Source organism: Fonsecaea nubica (genome assembly GCF_001646965.1).
Source record: "Fonsecaea nubica strain CBS 269.64 chromosome Unknown Scaff7, whole genome shotgun sequence".
Lineage (NCBI taxonomy): Eukaryota > Fungi > Ascomycota > Eurotiomycetes > Chaetothyriales > Herpotrichiellaceae > Fonsecaea > Fonsecaea nubica.
In genome coordinates this window covers 123,103-141,441 of record NW_019173680.1, presented here as the reverse complement: position 1 = coordinate 141,441, position 18,339 = coordinate 123,103, and the positions used below count along the sequence as shown (strand labels likewise).

The 18,339-nt window shown below is 53.1% G+C and overlaps 8 protein-coding genes across 8 annotated transcripts; 3 read left to right on the top strand and 5 right to left on the bottom strand.

The window, feature by feature from the left end:
- Positions 1-387: 387 nt before the first annotated feature.
- AYO20_01672 (hypothetical protein) lies at positions 388-1,655 on the bottom strand (the record flags this gene model as incomplete). Its single annotated transcript, XM_022639978.1, has 3 exons — positions 388-624; positions 682-1,441; positions 1,495-1,655. The coding sequence occupies 3 exons, from the start codon at positions 1,653-1,655 to the stop codon at positions 388-390; spliced, it is 1,158 nt and encodes a 385-aa protein (XP_022503933.1).
- A 1,001-nt stretch (positions 1,656-2,656) lies between these two features.
- Positions 2,657-3,949, bottom strand: AYO20_01671 (hypothetical protein; the record flags this gene model as incomplete). The annotated part of the gene is made up of 1 exon (XM_022639977.1): positions 2,657-3,949. One exon carries the CDS (start codon positions 3,947-3,949, stop codon positions 2,657-2,659), a length of 1,293 nt encoding a protein of 430 aa, XP_022503932.1.
- A 961-nt stretch (positions 3,950-4,910) lies between these two features.
- On the top strand, positions 4,911-6,020 carry AYO20_01670 (hypothetical protein; the record flags this gene model as incomplete). The annotated part of the gene is made up of 1 exon (XM_022639976.1): positions 4,911-6,020. One exon carries the CDS (start codon positions 4,911-4,913, stop codon positions 6,018-6,020), a length of 1,110 nt encoding a protein of 369 aa, XP_022503931.1.
- A 520-nt stretch (positions 6,021-6,540) lies between these two features.
- Positions 6,541-8,157, top strand: AYO20_01669 (hypothetical protein; the record flags this gene model as incomplete). Its single annotated transcript, XM_022639975.1, has 3 exons — positions 6,541-7,288; positions 7,373-7,453; positions 7,559-8,157. The coding sequence occupies 3 exons, from the start codon at positions 6,541-6,543 to the stop codon at positions 8,155-8,157; spliced, it is 1,428 nt and encodes a 475-aa protein (XP_022503930.1).
- Positions 8,158-8,637: 480 nt separating this feature from the next.
- AYO20_01668 (hypothetical protein) lies at positions 8,638-10,459 on the bottom strand (the record flags this gene model as incomplete). The annotated part of the gene is made up of 3 exons (XM_022639974.1): positions 8,638-9,817; positions 9,891-10,267; positions 10,331-10,459. The coding sequence occupies 3 exons, from the start codon at positions 10,457-10,459 to the stop codon at positions 8,638-8,640; spliced, it is 1,686 nt and encodes a 561-aa protein (XP_022503929.1).
- A 2,326-nt stretch (positions 10,460-12,785) lies between these two features.
- On the bottom strand, positions 12,786-13,367 carry AYO20_01667 (hypothetical protein; the record flags this gene model as incomplete). Its single annotated transcript, XM_022639973.1, has 1 exon — positions 12,786-13,367. The coding sequence occupies one exon, from the start codon at positions 13,365-13,367 to the stop codon at positions 12,786-12,788; it is 582 nt and encodes a 193-aa protein (XP_022503928.1).
- Positions 13,368-13,856: 489 nt separating this feature from the next.
- AYO20_01666 (hypothetical protein) lies at positions 13,857-14,727 on the top strand (the record flags this gene model as incomplete). Its single annotated transcript, XM_022639972.1, has 2 exons — positions 13,857-14,315; positions 14,530-14,727. 2 exons carry the CDS (start codon positions 13,857-13,859, stop codon positions 14,725-14,727), a joined length of 657 nt encoding a protein of 218 aa, XP_022503927.1.
- Positions 14,728-15,762: 1,035 nt separating this feature from the next.
- On the bottom strand, positions 15,763-17,610 carry AYO20_01665 (hypothetical protein; the record flags this gene model as incomplete). Its single annotated transcript, XM_022639971.1, has 1 exon — positions 15,763-17,610. The coding sequence occupies one exon, from the start codon at positions 17,608-17,610 to the stop codon at positions 15,763-15,765; it is 1,848 nt and encodes a 615-aa protein (XP_022503926.1).
- Positions 17,611-18,339: the final 729 nt, after the last annotated feature.

Genomic DNA, 18,339 nt, shown 5'->3' with positions numbered 1-18,339 from the left:
ATATCCAAGCTCCACGTATCTTTCCTGTTGTTTTGATCCGTTGCCTCAAGCCTGGGAAGTTGTGTTGCGAGATATCGTGCTCCGTGGAGGCGGGCGTTTTGCCATGTCTGCAATCACTGTGTCTTCCAGTCTCCATTTATTTCATCGTTTGTCGCAGTTAGATTGATGGGGTGCACGATGTCCATTCGCCATGGCTGACTCCGTCAACGCCTTTTGTTTCCCGAAGAAGCAAGACAAGACCTCCCATTGCTCGTTCTCAGCTTCGCTGGACATTGAGCATGCAACCTCCCACCACGTATCGACCCCAACCACCCTCCAAGCACAGAAAACGCCGAACCAACCGCTGTCATTTACATCACTCCGAAGTCGTCACATGTCCACTGACCCCTAGAACCTCGTACCCGGAACAAATATAAACAGGACACTCAATGCCACCGCCGCCGCCGCAAACATCAAGAATGCCATGGTCGCTCGCGTCAGAAGCAATCGCCGCACAAACGGCTCCCTGACGCGCGACCAGTTCATCCACGTGTATTCACTAAATCCCAGGTAAGCGGCAACGATGTCGAGCTTGTATTGGTAGGAGACGAGGAAGTAGCAGCCGATTGTGAAAGGAAGGATAAGCTAAGCGGTTCGGTCAGTGAGATGAACTGCAAATGAACTTGAACACGGAAGCCTTACCCAGCAGCGAGTAGCCCTCGACCTGTCCCTCAGAATCATGTAATAGCCGGCCCAAAACCCAGCCATTAAGCTCGCCAGACCAATGGCGAGTCTGATCAACACACTCAATGGGACTAGATTGCCCAAGGCTTTGGCCTGCAAAAAGCCTGGGAATGCATCCCTTTCCATCGCCTGGAAGACGTAGTCCTTGGCATCATCAAACACCTCTGGGTCGTCTCGTCCTTCCTCCTCAATTGCCCGAATGATCCTGTTCAGCATGGTGTCTGGCAGGACGATCTCTCGCTCCGAGCCGGGCAAGACAAAAGTGTAGAGAATCTTCTCCGCACTGGCTTTAATGTCGGCCCTAGCGACACTATGTCCAGGGGAATTCGAGTCCGTCCGCACTTCAGGAGTGGAGTATGTCGGCTGTGGAAGTTCTGAAGGTGAGGGTCGGTCACCGGAGGGACGACTGAGGTTTCTTGAATTGGCTGATCCCAAGCTATGTGAAGGTGAGTGATCAGTAGCACCACCTCCCTCTCCTCTGCTTCGAGGTGGCTTGGCACCTGCTGCGCCGTTATCTGATCTCAAGATGGCAGACACCCTTGATTCTTGTCCACTCTTTCTCGCGTCTATTCCTTCACCCAGTTCAAATTGATCGAGTAACGCCGAAGACCTTTTGCTGGTGGTGGTCTTTTCCATCTCCGGCGTGTCGACGAGCATCGAACGGCGCAGTTCTCGGACATAGTGGCGGCACAAGGACATGTGTTGGGATACATCGAGCCTGTTGAATGAGTCAGAATTGATTTGCACCTTGCTTTCATGTCCAAAACAAACCAGAAGTCCAGGTAATCCACCGAGCGTTGTTGGTCGCGCATGTAAATGTAGAATGAAAACAGATCGACCGGAGCTAGAGTCCTTCTTCCCAAAACCTCCATCAGAGTAGGCAGTCGGTTGCGGACCTCGACATCCTCACCCCGGCTCCCTGGATGTGCCATCGTGTTTTGTTGATCTCGTGACGCGCAAAGTGAACCGCTGCACTCGGGGGAAGGTGAATGATGTCAACAGACAAGAGGTCGCGACGTTTTCGAGATGGAAGGGGTTGGTTTCAGAGAACGGGGCTCTTCTCGGTGGGATTGATGCAAACACCACCAGAGGTGCAGTCCAAGTGACGTGAGGACTAAGTTACGGGGTCGCGAATGGGAGGTTGGTGGATCTTGTATTACATGGTGGACATTTTTGGCAAACAGACAATAGCGAGCGTGTCGAAGAGAATTCAACGAGCGGAGAAGGGGTGTAGAGGTACAGCAAGACGTGGAAAGTCCCGTTTTTTGTCTTGTCTTGTCGAAGATGAGGGTTGAAAAGGTGGTTAATCGTGGGAGAAGCAGGGAAGGGAGCGACCTTTGGGTAACGGAACCTTGAATTGGGATGCGACCGGGGCAACCCCCTGCATCTCCCTTTTGGAGCATTTGATTGGTTCCCTTCCTGGTCCGAACAATCTGCACGTCTCCGGAGTTTGTCTTTGGCATCAGCCACAGAGGTTGCACATGTCATTCGTCATCTCGATATTACTGAGAACTAGTTGTGTTGCTGGTGACTTGGACTTGGCCAATCTCATGATTGGCACCTATAGCAGTGGCTTGTGCAACGGCTTTAAAGTACATGGTTGCGTCGCAGGAGAACGTGTTGGTTGCTTGCTACCATCTTTCATTGTCATGTCTTCATGTATCAAGGTGAAAAAAAAGCCATTCATACTGATTGGGTATCATATTACGTGCATGCAATAAACCGAGCAAGATCATAATGCTCTGTTTTGGCAGTGTCATCGTCCACTTCTCTGCGCCAATCCCGCCCAAACGAAAGCCACCCCCAAAGCCTTGAAATCGGCACCAACCGCATTGCATGCCTGTAGAAAATTCGCCAGCAAATTGGTGCTTATTCTGCAAGGTGCTATACAATCCACGTCAGTATGTCGGAACTCCGGATCATTGTCAGGGTATCAACCACTCACCGACCATTCCGGAATATTCTTGATCTGTTGCCACATGAACTTTTCCAGTTTGTTTGCGCTCTTCGCGTATGGTGTGGTTTCGTTGTTATAGCGCCGGCAATTGTCAAAGATTAGTTTGGCATCCTTGATGAAATCTTCTGGTCTGGGGTATAGATCGTTCTGCAGCCGTTCCTCCATTGTTGACAGGTCCATTGGCTCCTTGATGACTTCATAGTAATCGGGAACTTCATCCTTGTTAACCGGCTGAGCGAAGGGCCAGGCTGCTGTATGATTCTGCATGTCGTTGAGCAGGTGCAGAAGCTGATTGTAGTTTGGACCGTGTCGAGGTTGCCGGGAGAGCTCATCCATCGAAGGTGACCATCCAGACTCTTTGATCGCCGGAATTGACATCGGGTCTATCTCGACAATCCCGTTCTTCCACTGTGCTGGCGGGGGATGAACGATGTGAGACTTACTCACTGCTCGGATCTTAGCCATGACTGCCTCCTTCTGCTTTTGGAGCATTCGAGGGGCCTGCAGATAGCGGATCTTGGGCAACATGCTGCATTGCATGATTGTACCACCTTCGTAATCTTTTATGTATCCCATCCAAATCGACTTTTCGAGAGTAATCTCCTTTGTAAACCCCTGCTTCTTGAAGTAGCCGATCGCATAGTTGTCGGCGTAAGTCAGGAAATACATAATCGGTGAAGTGGCCTTGACATAGTCCTTCAAGTGCGCCATCAGATGAGCACCGTACCCCTTGACCTGCTGATCTGACGAGATCGCGCAGAAGACAATCTCAGCAAACCTTCTCGAGTTGAACGGTCGGTATGTTATACCACCAACCACCTCGAGCGGCTGCTTGACAATAGCGATGGATAGATGTGTTTTATCGTAGACCAGGCGAGCGATGTAGTCTTTGGGCATCTTAGGCAGTTGCTTCTGAAAGATACATTTCAACCCGGTCAAGATGATGTTACTCTCCCTCGAATTGTCATTGTTGACCACCCTGAACTCAATAAGTCCTTGTTTCTCTTCAACGACGGCTGGTTTCTCGGGGAAATCGACTGGTGTAGGAGTGATGGGAGGATCCGCATCGGACTGCTCAAAGACGAAGTTAGCGTTGTTTGTCCCCACTGAGACACGCTCAGCCTGTGAAGAACAGCAATGTAAAAGATCGTGGTCTTCGAGGTATGAAAGGGATAAAGTGGAATCCGAGTCCACAGAAACGTTCGTTCTGAAGCGATAAAGATTATCGTCGGGCCGGAACATCCCCGCTGGGGGAAGGTTGAAAGGCATAATGACCGTGGTCGGAGGGTGCTGGTGGATTTACCTCTTCATGTTTGATGCCATTCTCTAGAGCTGGTGACTCGGTTCTGGCCTTTTTGGAGCGAGAGGACGCCGCGTCCTCGGATGCCTTCCTCTTTGTATCTGCGTTATTCACCAAATCAGTTCACGTGCACATGTCATTCTGCCACACCCAGAGGTTCTCACGTTCACCGTTTATAGGCGCCATCGCGGCGATACCAATGTGCTGAATATACTGAACAGTCCCAACGTATCACGTCGCGGGCGTGTTAAAGGGTGTCGTCGCAATCTAAGTCTCAACGATCAGCCTTGAAGTTGAGAGGCGATCTCGGCCGCGGTTCAAGAACGCTGAGACAAATATTTCCAGATATGGATTAGCGCATAACCTCGGAAATCTTTCCCGAATGAGACGCCAGGTCTGTCGCGTCTTCCTTCGGGAGACCACCTTGCAACTCGCAGGCATTTGTTCGCCCTGAATTTTACGAGACCAAACACCTGGAGCTGTGATCAACAGTCTTGTTAGTCACCTCAATGTCGCTCTACGACGTCTGGCAAGCAGCCGCAGGCAGCCCTTTCCAGCCCACAGTTGGCAAGGAAAGCCAGTTGACCGTTGGACTGTTTTTGTTGCTTATTGGTGAGACTCGTTGTCGCATTGGGGTCTCATTGGGTTTGCACTAACTTGCATAGGCCTGATACTCACCGGACTCTTCGCATTGAACAAATCTCCTCTTTCTATACCTGTCTTCGGAATCCCTGCCTCTCTTGCATTTGGGTATGTGCAGAAAACAATAGCTGGATGGCATGAAGATTGACACGGGGCAGATTTGGTGCAGTCTACGCGATCTGCGGGTTTGGGGTCTATGTTTAAGATCCTATAGACCATTCTACCTCAATATCTGCTTGTTCCTCTCCATAACTGCGGTTCACCTGTCAAAGACTTTACTATCCTACAATGGCTGATGCACCCATCTTTACGGCAATATCTACATCTGCTAGGCAGTTGTACCTGTTGCTTCGGTGCATTGCTTTCTCCCAGCGTGCAGAGGTGGAGATCACCCAACAAGGAATCAAGTTCTCTGTCGAAGAAGCACGAGTTGTTCAGGGCTTGACGTTTCTAGACAAGGCCCTCTTCTCGTCGTACAATTTGAGACTCAACGATGAAGATCATGCCTTGCCCCTGTTTGCAGTCTCAGTTGATGCTCTCCTGGAAACGCTACAGATATTTGGCATCGCCGAAACAACTTCCTCAGCGCGGAACCCCTATGGTGGACTTTCATCGTCGTATGGGAACGCTTTCAATACCCCGGCACTGGCACTCGGAGGCACATGCCGAATTTCGTACCAAGAGGCTGGTGCACCGCTCACCATCACCATCCAGGAAGGGTCAGTCACCACAACGTGTGAGATGAACACGTACAGGGTTTATGATCAATATGGTGACGATGGTGGTATCCCCCTGGACCGGAACTCGTTGTGTCTGAAAGCGATTATGCGGAGTGCTTGGCTCAATGATGCGATCGGAGAGCTCTCAGGCACCAATCCGTCTGTTCTTGTAATCAATGCTTCTGGCCGTACTGCTCCCTTTTTCTCGTTGGAAGGCGAAGGAGGACCATTCGGCGATAGCACCGTGGACTTTTTACCGGAGTCCAAGAACGCGCCTACCTCCAGCGTCCCCAGAGCCAAAAAGCAGCCGCTGGTCACGGAAACGTTCTCGGTCGTCGCACCGCCCGGAAGCCATGGAAGAGTCTCCCAGAGGTACAAGTTCGATATGATCAAGCGGGCAGGCAGGGCAATGGCTTTGGCCAGCAAAGTCAGCATTCGTCAGGATCAACAAGGCGTGCTTAGCCTGCAGTTCATGATCGACTTGGGCGACGGTGCCAATGCTGGCCCACGCCGAGAAGAAAGTGTTGCTGTCAACGCACCACCGACGCCTAGCAGTGTCGCTTTTGTGGATTTTAGATTTGTTCCACTCTTGGACGACGAGGAGACCGAAAGCAATGGCGAGTTGGAAGACGAAACAGCTGAGGAGGCGGACTTGGAACCAGATGACGATAGTCTATAGTCAAATTGAACCATCCGTGTCTTCTGATGCTACCCGTATCTTGAGTCGTCTTTGCCGGCGCCCTTATTTTCCTTCATTCTATCTTTAAGCCATCTGCAACACTTCTTTAAGGATTTGGATTTTTGGCCTTCGTGAGGGTCTCCAGACCACATATGATTGTTCTCGACAAGGCTGGGTTTCCTCGCAGTCGATGGAGTAGCGAGTCTAGACCACTATCCTTTAGCTATTTCTGTCTAGTGAGGTTTTCCATATTAAGCTAGCGTGACTAGCGGGGAGTGAATGACGTCCCGCCACTCGACCGGCCAGATTGCCGCGCCCCCAGTATCCGATACGATTCCAATATCGCCGCAAAGGATGTTGGCCAACGTCATCTAGAAAAACGCCCGTGTCTCCTGGTACCTCTTCAATTTACTCGTCTACGCACACAACAAATCTGCATTGATGTATTGTTAGGGACAAGAATGTCCGAATCGCCCTCCTCTACACCATCGTCCACTACCACACGTTCACGTTCATCACCATGGTCGAAACTCCCGACGACGAGGACGCCAGAATCGAGCGCATGGCGTCCAACAACCCTGCCATGACCATCCCCACCAGCCAGCTGGTGTCGCGACCAGACTTCAACCGCCTGCGCTCACGGAGCAGCAATACCCAGACACAGACCCCGAAAACCATGCGCAGATCCGATCCTTCAGGCGACGCCGAGTCCATCACCACCGTGTCCAAGTCGATGTCGACGTCGCCCGAGGCTCCGCCCTCTAAGTACGACGTCGGCTGGCGGCGTGTGGTCCGCAACTTCTCGCCCTCGTGGTTCAGTGTGACCATGGGCACGGGCATCTGCTCGCTCCTGCTGATCACCATTCCCTTCCAGGCACGCTGGCTGTACTGGCTTTCGGTGGCGTTCTTCGTGCTCAACAGCGTCCTCTTCACCCTGGCCTTTCTCGCCTCTCTGCTCCGATACACGCTGTACCCGGCCATCTGGTCCGTCATGATCGCCGACCCCAACAATTCGCTGTTCCTAGGCACCATCCCCATGGGCTTTGCCACATTGGTTGAGAGCTGGATCCTTCTGTGTTGTCCCTACTGGGGCTACTGGAGTGTGTGGGTCGCGTGGATTGCGTGGATGGTCGATTCCGTCGTGGCCGTTGCCGTGACCGTGTCTCTCCCTTTCTTGTTGATGAGCCAACGCGACTCGCAGGGCCTGGACAGGATCACGGCGGCGCAACTGTTGCCGATTGCAAGCACGATCGTTGCTTCTGGAGCTGGTAAGCGCGACTCCATGTTCTAATCCGTTGTACCGTTTTGGCTAGCCGAAGCAGAACATGATAGTGTTGACAAAATGACTTTAGGAAGCAAGGTCGCTGAACTACTCAACTCCCCGGACCACGCGCTGGGGACGTTGATAACTTCTTACGTTATGTGGGGAATGGGTAAGTTGCTTTCCCGAACATTCCTTACGTCGATGGCCATGCAAAATAGGAACTTGATGCACACCTCCCTATTCCAAACACTCCGCTGACAAAAACCCAACACAGCAACTCCCCTCGCCATCACCGTGCTGGTAATGTACTACCAGCGGCTCGTCCTGCACAAACTCCCACCGCGCGAGGTCGTCGTCTCGTCCTTCCTCCCCCTCGGCCCGCTCGGCATGGGCGGCTACGCGATCATGTACCTGGGCAAAGTGTCGCGGGTGGTGTTCCCGCAGGTGGCGCTATTCCACGACCTCCCCCTCGCGGGCGACGTCGTCTACGTGCTGGGCTTCTTCGTCGCCCTGATCATGTGGGGGTTCGGACTGTGCTGGCTCGTCTTCGCCCTCGCGACCATCTACTCGACGCGCCCGTTCCCCTTCAACATGGGCTGGTGGGGGTTCACCTTCCCACTGGGCGTCTACGCCATCTCCACCGTCACCTTTGGCGTCGAGATGCCCAGCAGGTTCTTCAAGGTCCTGGGAACCGTCTTCGCCGTCGCTGTCATCCTGCTGTGGTGCGTCGTCGCCGCGGGAACCGCCAGGGGCGCTTGGTCCGGCCACCTGTTCTACGCCCCGTGTTTGAAGAACCTGCCTGCCCCGAGCGCCGACGAGGACGGGAACAGGGACGAGAGGATGGTGGACACGGAGAAATCGCCCGGGAAATGAACTTACATCGTCAATGTAACTCTTCTTGCGTTGCGCTTGTATATATATATTTTACGCCTTTTTTTTTTTTGAGCCAGAATCAGGTCACGTCGCCTTATGATGTATATATTTCTGTACAGATGGGTGGCGCAATATCGAAAGATTTAAGGTACAAAGTATCAACCTGCGCAACTAGACCATTCGTTTCCTAGCCACGCTGCTCAACTACATCGCGGCAGCCTGAGAAACACTGCGCTACTTGGTTGGTATTATCGTATGCACTACCCAGGTACAGATACCCAAGTGACGACATGGTCCCGACGTTACATCGTGTCTCGTGTCTCGTGTCTCAAAGTAAAAGAACACGCACATGGAAAGAAACAGCTAGGCTAGCAAGCAATCACTACTGTGGCATAATATTTAATATGCATTTAGATTGGAGGGCGAAAAATTTAGATAACTATCCATTTTTTATTCTGCCTCTCTCTCTAGATTCAGGCTTCAATAGTACAAGGCTTGCTGCCACCATGCGCAGCGGGGGTTTGCGTCCGGATCGGTCATTTGCGTGATGCCCGTGACGTTGAGGACGGTTTCGACGGCGTTGGGCCCGTAGAGCGGGAAGACGGGGACGCCGGACCCGTTGGCGCTGCCCGTCTGGACAAAGTCGACGATATACCGCTGCAGGGCCTGCGCGACTTGGGGGACGACACCGGTCCCGTTGACGATGCCGTTGAAGAACGTGTACGGCACGTCCTGGCCGTGCAGGGCCGGCGGGACCGCGAACTGGTACTCGGAGATGTTGGCGCCGAGCGCCTTGCCCAGGTAGTTGACGTTGCAGCTGAAATAGCCTTCCTGCACGATCAGCGTGTTGCGCTCCGTCGGCGTGCGGTACGGCATCGACCCGTCATACGTCGCGGGGTATAGCGTGCCGAGCAGGAAATCGACCGCCGCGTCCGAGATGCCGGGCAGATTGATCTTGAACCAGGTGGCCTGGTCGGCGTTGGTCTGGATCCGCGGGTCGCTGAACAGCGGTCCCTCGTTGGTGTTGTGGCCCGCTACGACCTTGACCGTGTTGGCGAACTGGCCCCGTGCGAGGAGTCGGCCAGGCTGGTCCGGCACAAAGTTCCCATCGACAACGGGCCCGTAGGTGAATCCGCCGTAGGGCGACATCCCCACCTGCTGGGCATTGGCTGCCATCACGACCGAGGATGGGAGATTGCGGGCGTCCTCGATCGAAGTCACATTGAGCAGGGCCAAGAAGGCCTGCGTCGTGTTCTCCTTTTTGAAGTTGCTCGACACCGGTAGCCAGGCACCAGACTGAGGGATTGCCTGCTGGAAGGGTACCGACTTCAATCCACCATAGGCTGTCATCTGGTGAATCACTGACCCCCCACCGGCGGACTCACCCATGATCGTCACCCGGTTTGGATCCCCCCCAAACAATCGAATGCTGGTTTGAATCCACTCGAGCGCCAGACGTTGATCGTACAGACCGGCATTGGACACGCCGCCCTCGGCAGCTTCAACAGTTGGTCCGGACAGCCAGCCAAACGCCCCCAGTCTGTAGTTAATCTCAACAAATACGATACCATCCGAACCGCTGGCCTGACTGGTGTGAATGAGACCGGCCGGGTTGCCCGATCCAGCTTTCGATCCTGCTGTATAACCACCACCATATATCCTGTGAAGGGTCAAGTCAGAAAGAAATTTCAAAATCAAATTCATGGTCGCTTTGATACCAGGGCAAGGCTCACCACACAAGAACCGGAGCTCCCTGGTAGCCAGAAGATTGGTTTTGAGCCTTGTCAAAGACAGCCTTTGAAACGAATACATCCAGAAACAAGCAGTCCTCCTTCACCCTCGGGTCAGGAGGAGAAGGTTTTGGCGGGTTGGCTTGGACTTGAGCGGCGGCGGCGGTGTAGTTGAATGGCAACCCTTCCGCGAATGCAGCGGTGAATAAATCAGCAATGGCGAGCCAAGCTGGGTTCGCTTGAGGGCAGATGGCGCCATCACTGCCGTCTTGGACAGTCGTGTTGCGACCTGTTGGGGGAACAGGCGCAGCGAAGCGAAGCTTGCCCAGTGGTGGCTGAGCGTAGCGGATGTTGCTGAAGTTGTATACTTGACCAGTAGCCTGTGATTGAGAATGGTCAGCTCCAGCAAGTTATTCCGCGTTAGAGAATGGAAGACGGCATACGTTAAAGGAAGATGCTTGCTGTATCTGGTAGCCCAAGTCAACCTGAGGCAGGCTCTGAGCGCCGACCACTGCCAAAGGGCCCCAGCAGCTGGACCCAAGCAATGTCAGTGTCAGAGCTGAAGGCTTCATGGCTGCTACCAAGCGTGGCGAATATGGGAAATTCCTCCAAAAGTCTGGGAATGGCTCGGTATCGCGAGCAAATCGAGGCGGACTCACTCTGCAGAGGGCCGCACCAGAGATGTTTTATATAGCCACCATTTTCTGGTCGAGTGGACACAGAAAAATCGTCACAACCCACATCCAGAGTCACCTATACCGAGGTGCAACTGATCTTTTCCGGGCAGGATTCTTTTGCAGGGTTCGACATTGGTCATCTTTGTACCAGCTTGCGGGCGACATTGGTGTCGGCAGTTGAACACAGCTGCATTGTTGATACACCGCCGTCACTTTGTGATCTCGCAGCGGATAGTGCGGCGCTGGCGGTTCTCCACTCGCACTTCCAAGTCTATACGTAATTGAGGACGCGTCCGAGATATACCCCGCGTTGGTGGAGTGTAGTTGAGATCCGTCTTTGCAGGACCATGCGAATCGCAAGACGTTGAGACATGGAGGTCCTCCGGTGGACTAGAGTGCAGGCAACTAGGATGACGAGCGTTTCCAAGTGCTTGATTGATGGATTTTGTCCGGAATCCTGGCACCGCTCTAGTCTTGCATAGCTGGGGCCCCAGATAAGGTGGAGAGGGAAGGGTTGGAGGATTGTGTCGGCAGACTTCCATTTGAGAGGGGATGGGGAAAGAGAAAGCCGGCTGAAGTCGACATCTAGGTATATTCTGGCCAGTCTCACCGAATAACACCATGGATATGATGCGAATACGATCAAGAGCTCGGTACTCTACCTTGGTTGTCAGGAGTAGATCATATCTCGACCCACATCCGAGCAGCATTGCAGAAAGCTTGGTTGGCCAAGGCGCGCAGCTCTGGGGCTTTATATAGACCCCGCTGGTCGCGCGACACATCCAAGCCGTGTGCCCTTGCTTCAAGTCGTACCTAGACAGTCAACTAGTCCCACTGACTCGGAAAAGCGCAGCACGAGGTGCAGGTGTCTCTTATATTGCTCCCATCACGGGACTCGGAAAGCTGCCGTAGAATATGTGGCCAGAGACAGAAAATGGTTGGTGGTGCTGTCTCTACATTGTGGTCTGCGGTCCGACATCCCCTCAACACTTTGACTGTCCCGACAGGAACATTGGCCTCGTCAATTGCTGCTCTGGTGCCGACGGACCTCCGCGTAGATACTGCGGGGAAGGTGGTGAGCCGCTATATCACAAGAGGTGAAAGGATGACCTGTTGTTGTTTCTCTAGCTTCCTCTTTCAGACAAAGCCCATCGTCGTTGTTGCGCCGAGTCGCCTACTGCTCGGCTTTCTCGGAGTGTGTATATATCGCCCTGCTTCGATCTTGATGTGTACCTCGGTTCGGCGTATTCTTCTTCTGTCCAGGTACTCTTGAGCCTGTAGCGTCGGGCTCGGCTATCTGCCACTATCAACGGCCCATCGCCGCCACAGGGGTGTCATATGAAGCAAACGGGTCGATGTTGAACGGCCGTGGAAGGGAGCGAGACTAGGCTCTACTGTATAACTACCACGTGGAGTGATAGCCAGCCAGCTGGGCGTTGGGATTCAGGGTATCGACGCTAGAAATGACACCATATGATCAGTCAATCCAAGCACAGTTCAAGGTACGTGTTACAAAGGCATAAAGACTCTTGCGAGACTTACCTCTCAGCAACACCACCGACAAAGCCGTGGTGCTTGCATGATTTCTCCGGAGCTGCAATGTTGTGCGGCACCAAGTCGAAGGACAAGGCATGATCCTGATGTCCGGAGACGTTTCCATCACCGGAGGTCAAGCAAGCTTTGAGACTTTCAATAATAGGATAGCCAACGCACACAATCGCAGGATCTGAGAGGTTTCAATCTTAGTCAGAGTGTATGCAAGCAGAGAGGGAAGGTAAGCTAGTTAGTCCAGAGAAGAGAGAGACAACCTCATCCGCGTCCACGTCGACGAGACAAAGAGCTCACTTCAACTAGCTGGCAGCTGGCATCGCGTACGTCACCTGCGCTCGCTTTGCAGACACATCATGGTCCACACACAGTATATTATTACTCTACACTCACTCTCACTTGCCGCATTTTTTATTGGTCCTCCTTTGCGCTCTGCCGCAGCACGGGTTTCTGGCATCAGAGACTATGTTACCTCGTGGGTCGCAGTATGGAACACAGTCACGATGATGTAAAGGCCAGAGAATAGGGATAATTCGACGCTCGGGTGCAGCCATCTCCGTCCACCAGCACATATCACATACAGAATTGTTCGGAAATTGGTGCTTGTCATTGTATATATGTATATCCGATATGATCGTGTCGACTGAGTCTGCTGGTATCAAGGCCCATCCCATCACACCCCGCCCGTCGGGTGCGTAGGATCAATCCACTTCACACCCTCTGGGTTTTCCACCGGGACGACATCAGGGAGGTTCACCGCAATGGCCTCGCCGTCACTCCTCATCAAGACGCACTCGAGCTCCTCGTCCTCTTTGGCATTGATCTCCTGATGCGGCACGTAGGGTGGCACGTAGATGAAATCCCCCGGGCCGGCCTCGGCCGTGTACTCTAGCCTGTCGCCCCAGCGCATCCGCGCCTTGCCCTTGACCACGTAGATGACGCTCTCCAGGTGGCCGTGGTGGTGGGCGCCGGTTTTGGCGTTGGGGTGGATCTTGACGGTGCCGGCCCATAGTTTCTGCGCCCCTGTCCGTGCGGTCGTGATGGCCGCAGCGCGACTCATTCCCGGGGTCTGCGCCGTGTTGGCGTCGAGGTGGTCGCCAGGGATGACCCGCACGCCGCTCTCTTTCCATCCATCCGGAGGCAGATCGCTTGCGGAGTTTGCGTGGAACAGGTGAGCCGGTCCAGTGTACGAGTGCGAATGGTCGTGACCGTGCGAGTGATCGTGCGTGTGAGAGTGGGAGTGCTGTTCGGACATGTCCACGGTCTTTTGCACTGCTGGTTTCCTTCAAAGAGTCTCTGTCGGGTTTGGAATTGTCAATTATCAGAGGAATCTCCTTGCTGTGTAGAAGCCTTTCCAAGCCTTTTCTTGACGAGCTTTTGGATGGATCAGAGAACTCTGCCAGCTAAGAAAGAGACTAGCTGCCAGCAACTTTTTTGTAATCGAGGCTGGTGCATCACCTGAGATTTGGAGAATGAGACCGGGACGTTGTCCATAGACAGATGGGGTCGATGGCGCCATAATTTCGTGTGCCTGGCTGTATAGACCACAGTAGGCATCCGTCCGATAATCTACCGTTGGATTCCTTTTGTGAGGCCCACCACGGAAATTGTAAACGTCAGGAGCATCTTTTCGGTAAAGCCTTGTTTGCTCCCACTACCTAGCTGCGGTTGACCGGCTTGCACCTGGATATAGAATTTGCAGAACTGGAATCGCTCTGACGAGTGAGTCGTAGCTCAGACAGCGATGTCTGTTCTTCGACTGCCACGCTCGGCCCTCCCAGTCCTGACCACTCTGATAGGCTCAGGGGCATTCATCGTCGGCCTATGGAGCTTCACTTCCCCAGAGTCCGCGGCCGCAGCGTTTGGGGGATACATGGTCCGAGTACTGGAGTCGTCTTCCAGTCCATCAAGCTCTGACAGCTCGAGGCGTATGATGTACATCTTTCCCCACGGCATCCGCAATCTTACATTGGGATTATCGATCCTGGCTCTTACAGTGTACTGGCAATTTGGCTACCGGTGTCGGACCTCGCCTGTGGCGCGGGCAGCCGTGCAGAGATGTCTCGGCCTCGTCATTACCGCCAACGCGTTGACGCCGATCGTGGATGCGTGGGTGAATCTGTGGGTTGCGGAGGAGGGCAAAGACGGGGACCTGGATAGGAATGCTGCGCGGTTGCACGGGACAAGGTCGGTTTTCTGGATCGTAGGTGGTATGTGGTGCTTGTTTGGATGATATCGTGTGGTGTTGATGTGGCGTACCACTCGAAATGTGTCTACGTGCGCGACAGTGTTAGCTCGTCGCCATGGTGAGAGAGGCTTGACAGCCGGGATGAAGAAGAATTCTGTTGATTGAAATGTCACCTCGGTTCCAAAAATGTGTGCCCAATTTCCCGTGTGTATCTCTTTTGCTGGGACAGTGGTGGTGGGGTGCTCTAATCATATCGACGGAGTTGCAGCAGCAGAAGATTGTCTGCTTGAAAGATTGGGGCCTCGCAGATTGGGCGCTTCGGCGACTGATGGGAGGCAGCGGCCTCTGTTCAGAGGGGGGTCCGAACAAGCAGCGCGAATGGGTCTTCGGGGGCGCAAAGGGACTTTCGGCGGCGGCGACGACATAACATGACAATCGTCAGCACGGCTTTACTGTCAGTCACTACAAGAGAAATAACAGTCTCTCCCACTGCCTGTACCTAACTACTACTACACAGCACTGATGGATGAGATGGATGGATGGACATCTGCTCTTCTCCAAAGTCGAGCGTAAAGCTCAAGCGATGATGAAAAGAGATCCATGAAGGAAGAACAACCTAAGAGCACAAGGTTTTGATTCAGTAAGTAACACACGCAAGGGAGAAGGGAAAAATGTTGAACATTGAACTGAGGACCCGGCCTTGGAAAACCAAGACACACCATCCAACCCGCCTCCAACCCAGGCCACCCGGCCAGGAACTCGTGTGTACCAGAGCCCAAGAGAAAAACAACATAGGGGATAACAAAAAGAAAACAGAAGGCAGGGGATAGCGCCCAAGAGAACAAAAGGGGGCAAGAGAAGAAGAAGAAGAGGTGAGGGGGCAATGGTACACACACTCCCTGCTGGACTGGAGGCGCCTCAGTGTTTGCCTACGCTTACCTTGGGCAACTCGAGGAGAGGAAAAAAGAAGGAAAGAACAAGTTTCAAAAAATTGGGAAGACGAAGAGGTTTAAGTAACCGACGGTGAGGTCGTCCTCTTGGCGATTGTTGATCTTAGTAGAGGTCTCTTCTCAGGGAGGAAGGTATAGAGAAGCAGTGAAGATGAGAAGAGCGAATCTCTATCGAATCAGAGCCTGATTGATGCGCCAAGGATTGATCAGGAGCGAAGTGGTTGATCTACCAGGACGCACATTGATTCAATCAATGGGTTCAGCCTCGTCAAGTCATTCTTCAGCCTTGTGCTCGGGAACAAAAGCCAAACATCAATTGTTGGTCCATACAGGAATTGCTAACGCTCGGGAATTGATACTCGAACAAGGCCTCACCACCAGATGTCACCTCCACAGTCAATCCAAGCGCCATGATCGTTGCCGCCATCGGAATCCCAAAGACTTTACTCCAAGCCAGTGCTGCAATCTCATGATAGTTCTTGATTACATTCCCCAGGGCAATTTCATTCTGGCTAAACCCAGATACTGTCCCCACAATTCGTCACATTAAAATCGCATCCTAACCCTGCCTCCTCACCCAGAGCTCGTAGCTGTCCTAGAATCACATCTCCTGGGGCAGGACCATCCATCAGCGTATCCTTGACATGAATAATATGTACTGTCACGCCTTTTAGAGGTTCGGGGAGTCTTTCTCGCTGGATGTTTGAGAGGGAAGATGAATGTTGGTGATTCTGGGTTGTCGGTATTGTTGCTGACGCGAGTGCAAGATCACTTAGAGGTTGGACAGGCGTAGTGGCCGAGTCCGCCTGGAAGGTGACGCTACGCCCACGTCCTGGAGTAGACGAGATTGCTGCGTGGTCGCCTTCTCGCGGCTCGTGTGAGCGCTTTTGGCGCGTCGATGACACAGATCGATGTCCTACATACCCGCTGGGTATAGGTTGTGGTGAAGGCAAGCCGTCGAAGTGGGCGCGTGAGACCTCCGGCGTAACGGCGAGATCTCCATTCACCGCCCGCTTTCGTTTGCGCTTCAGTTCTGATGGTGTCGGCGGCTGTCGTATCATCAGATCCGGTACCGATGAGGCTTCGGCAGGTCGGGTGGGAATCGGGCTACCTGGGGTGGTATCCGTGACAACAGCATCATAGGAGGTCTTTTGTTTACGCCGACTCATAACACAATTGCCCAGAAATGTGAGCTCGGCAACCAAGTGTCTTGGGCAGAGGTGCCCGTAAAGATCCTCGTTGCGTACACTGTCGTCATATGAACACTCGATGAAGATGCCTTTAAGCATCCCACTGGCAACTTTACCAGCCGCGTCATCCCAGATGATGTGGTTGCGAGGTGACAGACTTACCGAATCGGGTTCGACATCGCCAAAGATGAGCAGCTCGTTGCCCGTCGCGTCGTTGCGAATGAAGAATGCAGAACTCGAGACTGGCTCAAAGAGATGACAGTTGTCCAGGATGTTCGAGGCAAGGGGCCCACCCGGCGTTACTGGACCAGTCGACGTCTGAACTGGCCCTGGAGGATAGGCACCGGCATTCTGTGATTGTTGCTGAGCGACAGCAGCAAAATAGCCATGATCGTCCGATATCCGCGATAGTCTCCTAGAGGGAAAGTTGTAGTCGGACGCATACCCGAAAGAGTCGCCATGCTGGAAGGACGCACTGTGTGACCTCCTCTGGCATTTGCCGTGGCTCACGCTCCAGCATTTGGTTGCCAACCCATCGCAGACATTGACATAGCCTCGAGACTCACCCAGTCCTAGTCTGGGATTTCCGCCTTCGATTAGCCGTCTGTAGGTCACAAAGCCAACTCCATTGCCTTCGTCCGACAAGTTCGGCCAGAGCCAGTCGTTGAAAATGTGATTCTTGATGGCTTCAATTGTGGAGGGCAAAGCCACAATTGCTTTCGCCTCTCTGCCATATTCGAGCGCCGGAGTGTTGATGGCCATGCCCGAGAGATGGTCCAGATGTGGATGCGTGATGAGAAAACCATGGAGGATTTCGCGGAAGATGTAGAGTGCATTGGCTTTCGCACTGATGTTTGGAAAGCGAAGGCCTGCAAAAGGTCCCTTTTCCAATAGTTGCGAGTATCCCTTTGGCGGTACTTTCTCAGACATCAACGGCATTTCTCTCTGAAGGATGCGGATCATGCTGGACAAGTGCGCCCCAGCATCAACTGCGATCATGGAACTCTTGCGCCATTCCGACTGAGGCGCCCTCACCAACATTCCTGTGATATTGTCCTCGCGAGGTCCACCGGTAGACCCCAGCACTATCACCTGAAAAGACGCCTCTTCTTTATTGCCCAGTTCGCGAGGCTCTGGGCCTGCATCGTGTGAGGCATGCTTCCCACGCATCGAGGGCTTTTGTCTTTCCTGCACAGGTCTTCGTTTGATTGTTTCCCGCGTCCCACTCTTTGTGCTGCGGTGACTTGCCTCACAATGTCTTTGTTCTCTGTCCTCAAATCCCTTCGATCTCGGTCTGGTCCGGGTTGAGTCAAGTTTCGGGAGGGGTCTCGGGTAGCTGCTTCAGACTGAGGCCGAAACGGGCGGGAGAACAGGTGGAGTGAGGATGAAGATCAGTTGGACCAAGGGGGGGGTCAAATCCTGGAGGGAAGCAAGTTGTCGTTCTCCGCGAATGTCAACTCATCAATTACTCAAGACGGTTCTCATTGCCCGTAGCAGATGTAAGGAGGTTACGAGCGTTGGAATCTGTGCAGCAGTAACCTTCGACGCAGGCATTGTCTAGCGAGGTATGTTCCAGATTCAGACCGGCTATCAGAGCACAGGATCGACGTGACAATGATAAGGATAGACGAATGTTACATTCCAGCAACAAACAATACGCAAAAGTCAAATAAGAGTGGAAAAAGCATGTTCATGCCAATAGTTCAGTTTGTCAACTTCTTACATCCCGCATTTTGTGAGGAGAGACGCCAGCGGCTGCGTCATTCTTGTAATTTATGCTCGGGGACGGTAGAGGATGAGAGGTGGTGATTACCAGGAGGCAGGGGACATTGCATTCCTCAGCTACTCTCCCTAAAAAAGAGTAATTGGTCATGGCCCCAAGGGGGTTTTTAGGACGGA